Source organism: Macrotis lagotis, chromosome 6, assembly GCF_037893015.1.
Source record: "Macrotis lagotis isolate mMagLag1 chromosome 6, bilby.v1.9.chrom.fasta, whole genome shotgun sequence".
NCBI lineage: Eukaryota > Metazoa > Chordata > Mammalia > Peramelemorphia > Peramelidae > Macrotis > Macrotis lagotis.
In genome coordinates this window covers 140897934-140907658 of record NC_133663.1, presented here as the reverse complement: position 1 = coordinate 140907658, position 9725 = coordinate 140897934, and the positions used below count along the sequence as shown (strand labels likewise).

General features: G+C 38.8%; 1 protein-coding gene across 1 annotated transcript; it reads left to right on the top strand.

Annotated features, from left to right (window-relative positions):
• Window positions 1–4189: 4189 nt before the first annotated feature.
• On the top strand, window positions 4190–6280 carry SLITRK1 (SLIT and NTRK like family member 1). The gene has a single exon (XM_074192623.1). The coding sequence runs from the start codon at window positions 4190–4192 to the stop codon at window positions 6278–6280; it is 2091 nt and encodes a 696-aa protein (XP_074048724.1).
• The last annotated feature ends 3445 nt before the right edge of the window (window positions 6281–9725 follow it).

Genomic DNA, 9725 nt, shown 5'->3' with positions numbered 1-9725 from the left:
TATTTCTTCTCTGAGCCTCTGGGAAACCTATCAGTTCTTTGGCTACTATTATCATTTGACAGTTACACTTCACAAGTACCCATCATCCTGTTCTGGGTCACTACTACCTCACTGCCAAGAACACTGGCCTACTTTACTGAGCTTTGATCTGTCCATTGGAGGTTTTTAAATCATTATTAAATAGAAAAAAAAAACTTGTGGAAAGATTGAGCTTTTTCTCACTCCCTTCATGATTAGACAGAGGGTCAGTTTCTGTGATAAGTATATCCTGTAGACTAATCCAGTCATTTCTTTGCAGGCAACCAAAATCAATGGAAATCAATCATGACTCCTTTCTGGAAACCCATTATTTGGAAACGAATTATCATTTGTCCTCTTAGCAAAGTATTATTATTAATATCTGTAGTTTATAGGAGGAGATATTTTCTTTGATCCAGATGAAGATTCTAACCCTGTAAACCAAAGAAATCTATCAAGAACTCTCCTTAATAACACCTCTCTTAAAGCTATCATAGTTTTTGCCAACTTGATTTTGTATTACTAAAGATCTTCCAACATCTTTTGAATTTTGATTATGACAACACAACTTAGGAAATTATGAACATTCAATGATATGTTGGGAATGCTTCTCACTAAAGTGCTGAAATGAGAGTTCAACTCTCAGTAAATATCTATTTCATCATATCGATTGCCTTTATCTATGGTCTTAGAGAGCAGACAGTTTTAAGAAACTAAACAACTGAAGGAGTTCATGATTAAGTGCAAATAGGTAAAAAAAGAATCCTCTAAAGCTGTTTAAGCTTATATAATTTTTCTTGAAAGGTAAGCTAACATTTTTAGGTTACATATAGAAATCTTTAAATTGTTATATTGTGAATACTATTATTTTATTAGTCTTTTGTACTGATTCTTTTGAAAAAAAACCATGAAGGGATAATACTGATTAATCTAGTGGGTTAACTATTTTAAATTTGTCTTAAAATAATTATTTAAATTGACAGCTAATTTTAGGGAGTCCACTTTGAAATATTTAGTACTAAAGTCATATTTTGACTTTATTTTCCAGAACTTTATCTTTCCAGAATTATAGCTTTACTATTCCCTCATCTAATTTTATTTTCTTAGCAATGCCTTACTGCTGTCATAAAAAAGTTCAGGGATGATATCTATCTGAATTTGGGAAAACTGATGTATTATGAACTAATTAAGAAACTATATTCCTAGTTGGACAGCAATCAACTACCAGAGTTTTCAATGTTTGCAAAGTGCTGGAATTTTTAGAGAATATGAATAGGAAGAAAGGAATAAAAAATTCAACACAATCATAGCATTTAATTAAATATGAAAGTCTCTGAATTTTTCATTCCAGTTGAACCTCAATCTTCCAATCCCTCTTTTGGGTCAAGTTTTAAAATATGTTTCTTAGTTGTGCCCTTATGAAAGTATAATAATGCTCTCCAGTTAAGATTAAAACATTGGTCATATTGTTTAATGCAAAGCCAAGTGTTCCTTTTCTCTTCTTTACGTATATTATCTCTTAAAAGAAGCTCTACAACTTAAGCAACCTCACTCATTCATCAGAACAGAAGTATAAGTCTTAAATTTAGGTATTTTTCTATTTCAAGTTCATGTTTTCTGAGATTTTCCAAAATAAAGACTGATAGAGAAAAAGAAAAGATGTTCCCTTATTTATCCTCAATTCTAAGCTTTCAAAACACAAAGAGATGAGAGAAAGAAGCAAAACTCCTGTTCTATGCTGTCACCGTTCTGAAGTCAGAATAGTGGCTTCATTTTTGTTTTAGGTACATCATATCTTCTTGGCAATACAACATAAAATTCTGTATGAGCAAGAGATATCCCTTACTTCTCACTAGTATTTCTCATTAAAATTTCTTTTTATCCATCTCTTTTCAATCTCATCTTTTTCAAATGCATATTTTCTAAAAAAACATGTGATGTTTAAGCATTTAGAAAATTTTGTCAATATCATTCACAATCTATGTATTACCATTTTCTTAAAATTTAAGGAGATCATTAAATATAATTGGGGAAAGGGGGGGGAATATTTGGGAATTCCAAATATAAAGAGACAAGCACATAACTTGGTTTGATAGACTGCAGATTCCTTAAAGTTTTCATTGAGAAGTCAGTAAACCAAACATCTGATATGGACCCTCAAGTCCTTCCTGTCTTCCTTTCACTGAATGTAGCATTATATATGCTCATTTAAGATAGAATTGGGACTTCTTTGTATTGAATAACTAGAGTTTCAGTTCTAGATGCATGCATTCACATATGTGACTCAAGCGAGCTGATTGCTCAGTAGTCTTAGTTCAGTGTTTTTTAATACATTTGTAACCATGACAAAGAGAATAAGTTGGCTTTGTTTTGGCTGCACCACCCAAGATGCAACTGGTTATTTGTTTGCAAGCATTTGAAAACCCTCAGAATGATGAAACTTTTTTTGAGTCATCAGTAATCCTAGGATCCCTCCCCTTTCTTTTCTTTCCCTGCCCCCAATGAAATCAAACACGTAAAAATGCATTGCATTTTCAGTCTTTAAAATAAAACGTTTAAAGAATATGAATAGAATAGCTATTTTTGGCCAAAACGATCGAAAATCCTCCAAAGTAGAAGCAATTAGTATCCTAAATGAGTTATTGTGCAGCCACATCCTCCTTCCCCCACCTTAAGATTATATATGCATATATACACATATGTGCGTATTTATATGTATCTATATACACATGTATGTAATTTTTAATTGAAATCACAATTAATCAACATTCCAAGGATAAGGTTTCAAAAGGTGGGGGGCGGGGGAGGGGAGGAGACAGCAAATAGCACGAAACATTGTACTACTGCAAGAAAGAAGGAAATGAATTTAAAGCAACGATGAAAATGGCGTGCAATCTAATTACCTGAAATTGCTATTCACTTGACACTCTGACACTAATTTTATTCAAGCCATCGGGAAATAAATTTTTAAAAAGCACTCCTTTCCAAACGTCACAACTTGGGTGGGTGAGTGCTGGAGTTTAGGTGATAGGGAGGGTCTGGGCAGGAAGGAAAGGGTAAACTTTCTAGTATTCAAAAAATAATCAAACAATCCTTTTAGGATAAGCGTCTATATAGATCGACAGCCTTTAATGCCAATATTTTTAACGCTTGCCCTGTACGTAGGTTGATTTTTTTTTCTCTAGCATTCCCTCAGCAGATGCATTTTTGCTACTGCAGATCAGCAGAGGGTGTCAGATCTTTCAGAGTGCACCAGGCTGGAACAAGCAGAGCTTCTTAGTAACTCTCTTTCCCTCCTCCCCACTCTCGCTCTTTCTCCCTTCTTCTTTCCCCAACCCCCTCTTCTGAGTAATTCAGAAAGAGCAGAAGAAAGAGAAGCAAAACAAGGGGGGAAAGAAGCGATAGTTAGGGAAAAGAGAGGGGAACCCGAGAAAAGAACAGAACTCGAGAAGAGGGGGAAGGATGGACAACCACAAAACGCAGCGATTGCGGAAATTTTGCAGCGCCATTGGCTCGGCAGCTATTCCTTAGGCTGGGGCGTGATTTCAGCACCAAGGGGAACTGGACAGCACCCAGAGGGGGACTCCTAGGCAGAGAGAAACAGCAGCAGGAGCCGCTGCAGCAGCAGCCACAGCATCAGCATCAGCATCAGCATCAGCAGCCGGAAACCCTGCTTTGTAACAGAAAAGGCAAGGTCAGTCCGAGGCATAGCCATGCACAGGCAGTTCGCCTGTACTACGCTGCACTCAGCCTGCTTGTGTGTCTAACATGCACTTGCTTCTAATTTCTAGCATTGTTACTGTTCTGATTAGTGAAGACAACTAGCAGAAATTCGACAGTTACAGGTTTATTTTTTTAACTTCTTTTGGTGGTTTCAAAAGGGGAGGGAGGGTTTTCCCCCTACTTTTTAATTTTTATTTTTGCGTGCCTTGCACTACGTGCCTGGATAGTTTGTGGATTTAATTATTAAGTGTCGTCTGGACCGTTGCAGTGTGGGGGGGGAGGAGGGAGTAAAGAATCCACCCCCCCCAAAGAAATCGAAAGCTTTTTTTCTTCTTCCTCCTTGGGTTCGGACATTGAAGTGGTAAATGAACTTGAACTGTGTCTGTGACAAACAGGATGATTGCTGTTACTTTGTGATGAGATCGGGAATGAATTGCTCAGTTTAAAAATGCTGCTTTGGATTCTGTTGCTGGAGACGTCTCTTTGTTTTGCCGCTGGAAACATTACAGGGGACGTTTGCAAAGAGAAGATCTGTTCCTGCAACGAGATAGAAGGGGACCTGCACGTAGACTGTGAGAAAAAGGGTTTTACAAGTCTGCAGCATTTCACTGCCCCGACTTCCCAATTTTACCATTTATTTCTGCATGGAAATTCCCTCACACGACTTTTTCCTAATGAGTTCGCTAACTTTTATAATGCGGTTAGTTTGCACATGGAAAACAACGGTTTGCATGAAATTGTTCCCGGGGCTTTTCTGGGGCTGCAGCTGGTAAAGAGACTCCACATCAACAATAACAAGATTAAATCTTTCCGAGAACAGACTTTCCTGGGGTTGGACGATCTGGAATACCTCCAAGCTGATTTTAATTTATTACGAGATATTGACCCGGGAGCATTTCGGGACTTAAACAAACTGGAGGTACTCATTTTAAATGACAACCTCATCAGCACCTTACCTGCCAACGTGTTCCAATATGTTCCCATCACCCACCTCGACCTTCGGGGAAACAGACTTAAAACCTTGCCTTATGAGGAAGTCTTGGAGCAGATTCCAGGCATTGCTGAAATCCTCTTAGAGGATAACCCCTGGGACTGCACTTGTGATCTGTTGTCTCTGAAGGAATGGCTAGAGAACATCCCCAAAAACGCACTAATTGGACGTGTGGTTTGTGAAGCCCCCACTAGACTTCAGGGCAAAGATCTTAATGAGACCTCAGAACAAGATCTGTGTCCTTTGAAAAACCGGGTGGATTCTAGTCTCGCAGCCCCTCCTGCTCAAGAGGAGACCTGTGCTCCTGGCCCTATTCCAACTCCTTTTAAGATTAACGGCCAAGAAGATCCTGCCACTCCAGGGGCTGCTCCAAATGGAGGTACAAAGATTCCAGTCAACTGGCAAATCAAAATCAGACCTACTGCGGCGATATCAGCGATCAATGCCAAAAACAAACCTCCAGGCAGAAGTATGCCCTGTCCGGAGATATGCAGCTGTGATCAGATCCCAGATTCGGGACTAAAGGTGAATTGCAATGACCGAAACGTGAGCAGTTTGGCTGACTTGAAGCCCAAGCCCTCCAACGTACAGGAGCTATTTCTGAGAGACAACAAGATCCACACCATTAGGAAAGCTCACTTTCTGGATTATCGGAACCTTAATCTCTTAGATTTAGGAAATAATAATATTGCGACTGTGGAGAACAACACCTTCAAAAATCTTTTGGACCTAAGATGGCTCTACATGGATAGCAACTACCTGGACACGCTGTCCCGAGAGAAATTCACCGGACTGCTAAACCTTGAGTACCTGAATGTGGAGTTTAACGAGATCCAATTGATCCTCCCGGGTACCTTCAATGCCATGCCCAAACTGAGGATACTCATTCTCAACAACAATTTGCTGAGATCCCTGCCCGTCGACGTGTTTGCTGGGGTCTCGCTTTCTAAGCTAAGTCTTCACAATAACTATTTCCTGTATCTCCCAGTAGCCGGGGTGTTGGATCAGTTAACCTCCATCATACAGATAGATCTGCATGGCAACCCCTGGGAGTGCTCTTGCACGATTGTGCCTTTCAAACAATGGGCAGAGCGCCTGGGTCCCGAGGTGATTATGAGTGATCTGAAGTGTGAGTCCCCGGAAGACTTCTTTAAAGCAGATTTCATGTTCCTCTCCAATGACGTGATGTGCCCCCAGCTGTATGCAAAGATCTCGCCTACGTTAACTTCACACAGTAAAAACAGCACTGGGTTGGCGGAGACAGGGACTCATTCCAATTCCTACCTAGAGACCAGCAGGGTCTCCATTTCGGTGCTGGTCCCGGGACTCCTGCTGGTTTTTGTCACCTCTGCCTTCACAGTGGTTGGCATGCTAGTGTTTATCCTGAGGAACCGAAAGCGGTCAAAGAGAAGGGATGCCAACTCATCTGCATCTGAAATCAATTCCTTACAGACAGTCTGTGATTCTTCTTACTGGCACAACGGACCTTACAATGCAGATGGAGCACATAGAGTTTATGACTGTGGCTCTCACTCCCTATCAGACTAAGAACCTAGGGCAAAGGGTGGGGGAGGGGAGGTAGGACTCTTTGCCACAAGTTTCGCAGCTAGCAATCTAGTGGTTAAAGAAACCTTGACCCTTGCACTTTCTCTGCTCGCCCACGCCAAAGCGTGATTGGCATCAATCAATCAATCAACTGAGCTAGGAAATGAGGGTTCTGGAACCTCTTATCTCTTCTGGGAAAATCAAACAGTGCGAAGACTATGGCATAACTGGGGAAACAGAAGCCAGCTCACTAGCTCTAAGCCCCCTTTGAGAAGCAGCCAAAGCTGGAGCAGTGCTTCTTACATCTGACTATGCCGTTAGTGAACCTTGGAGACTATAAAGAGGGCAGATGACACACTTGGCCAAATTCTTATAGGGCGAGCGATTGTTACTGTCCTATATATATGTATAAATATACCTACGTCTCTATATATATAGATAGATATCTATTTTTTCCCCTGTGGATTAGCCCCGTGAGGAGGGGGATGTGATGGCCTCCCTGCTGACACTTCAGAAAAGGGAAGTTGCACGAAGGCATGAATGTAATGTAAATAAATGACTCGGATTCCGAACAAAAAAGTGCTGCATGGCTCGCATGGATACAACGCACCCCAGGGACGCTCCCCCTCCCACTCAACCGGAGACAGCGTTTAATTCACACCATCCACCCTCTTACCTGATAAGTCCCATCGTATCAAACTTTCTATAAACAAAATACAGTATAATCTAAAAGTGCCATTTCGCCATTTTTGTGATGATAGGCAGTACAGAGAGGTACATTTACTGTGAAAAAATGTAAAGATTTTATTTAAGACATTTGCATGGATAGTCATCAGTTCATTTTATGAGTTTAATTTTTTTTTCTTTGGAGGTTTTCCGGGGTTACTTTGGTAATTTTTTTTTTGTTATTTTTCTATAAGTATCCAATAATGCCTTCCATCTGAATGTAAAATTAGTACCCTTGATTTCTATTATGGTATCAGTGTAAACATTCAAAAAATAATTTTGAGGCAGTTAAGCATGACCAATTAATGTCACTCTAGTGCTTAGGCTGCAATCTTAATGGTAGCAATTCTGTGCTGGTGTAAATCTTACTATTAAGGAGAAAAACAGAATCGAGGAAGCACGTGAAACTTACTAATTCTATCCGAGGATTTTATAATGGCATATTTTTTCAGTATTAAAGTGAAAATGTTTTCAACTCTGGGTCTTTATATTTTTCCAGCTTCATTTTTGCAAGTGGCTGCTATGGTATGTGTTGGCAGGGTTGGGGGAGGGGAGGGAAGGGGGCGGATCCCTTTTCTGGCTACATTAAGGCAGGTTCTCTAATCTCCTTATTTAATGACCTACCCTTTGTTCCTGCCCTATAACCTCACCATAATGTTTAAATCATCTGGTTCCTCTTCTGTCACCCTACATCCCACCCTGCACCTCAGTCTTCCCCACCTAATGCGGCAGTGAATCCCTTTATTAATGCTGGAACTCCCTCGCTGTTGCTCCTGCTAGTGCTGCACACACTGCAGATATATTAGGGATGTTAGTGGAAATTTGATTTAATTGACTCTGCCTAGATCGGTCTCATTAAACAGAGTGGAGATTTCATTGGTCAGCACTCCTTGGTGAACGCAGCAGCCCTAATGACTGGCAGTTGAGATGCTGCTGGCGATATGACTTTAACAGCTGCTGGAAATGGTAAAACTAATTAGTAAAGGGAATCCCTCCCCCCTCATAACTGCACCTAGAAAATTGGTAAAGAAAACACACATTTTAACTCTGATCATCCACATTAAGGAGGTATTCTCTTAGATCATTTGGCTTTCTGGTTGTGGCCTCTTAATTAACAGGAAAAGCATTAAAGTGCTCAAAGCAATGTTGCTCCAGTCTTAAACACTGTTTTTGGCTTTCTCTAGGCAAAGTCCAGCAGGGATTAAGAAAACTTCAGATATAGAATGGGTCTGCATTACAGCACATGCCCACCCTTGAGAAGTGCAGTAAGAGCACAGATCACAGACAGGGAGGGGAAAATGAGTTATAGAGATCTAAATCGAATAGAAAACATCCTTTGAAATCTTAAGGATAGAACATTCTTCTAGAACATTTTTCTAAAGGAGTGTCATTTCCCAGAGCAGAGATGTTCTGCAGGTTGTTATTTAGTTTATATGGCTCTTTTATAATAAAAAAAAATGTTTTCTATGATTAAATGTGACTGTTCCAAAGCCATTTCTCATTTTCTCTTTTAATTGATTTTGGATGTGAATTGTTCCTTTTTTGTAACACATTCAAAGTGAGGGGAATTATTATCTTTTAGGAAAAAAAGTCATTTCTTAATTTTTTGAACCATTACATTCAAATTGTGTTAAGTGAATGTACAAATGACCTCCTTCCATGGATGTAAAGTATTAGATACATTTGTGGTAATATTTTAAGAGTCAAGTAAGATGTAAACAAAATAAGAAGCAGGGACATCAGCAGGAGATGACAGTACTTCAATGATAGGTATTAGGTGAGAAATATTTTTTTCTAAAGAAACATGTTAGTCTAGATTGATACTTAAGTGTCTATTTGTACAACATTTATAAAGGGCTATGCTTTCCCTTCTACTTTGTTCATGGTAGAACTTGCATTTTATTCAATTCTATATATAGCCCCAAACAGTTTAAGGGATCAGATGAAGAAATATTAGGTTATTTGTTTTATTAATTTCTGCACTTATATTTTATAAATCTCAGAAGATGCCTATCATGTCTACACTGCTATAATGATATAAAAGGGTCTATGAAGTTTTACTCACTTTAAAGATCAGAGATATATTGGTCACTGTATATATATATATATACATATGTTATGTTGAAAAAGATAAATTATTCCTTATATTCATTCAGAGGCCTTATATAATGGTTATCTAAAATTTGGGTTGTATTTGCCAGGGGTTGTGTCTAAGAAAGATAGTGCACTTGATTTAAAGCAACAAAGATTTATGGATTGCAGCAATTTATGAATTATAGACATGCAAAGACATTGAAACAAAATTAACTGGATATTGATTCTGATAAAATTAACATTTCCAGAGTGTTTAATGAATAAGAAAACATATGAAAAACACATACAGAGAAGCAGAATGAGTAATGCATAAATATATCCAGTGACTGACTATATAGAACATTTATTATTTAGACAGTCAATGCTTTATTCATTCTGATAAAGGCTCACTGTCATAATAATATATCTTCTATATGCAGAACACATAATACATGAAGCACCCCTACATCACTTTTGTCAAAATTTTCTTAGTCTCTTGGGATTTTTGATTTTTTGTTTGTTTGTGTTTTAACTTTAAAGGGTCTATATAACTGTAGGTGTCACATGCAGTGTGTGAAGTATGTTGCTTCCAGTTGAATCACTCTTCAATACATCAAAGATTTCATTTGTACAGAATGTAAAAGGGAGG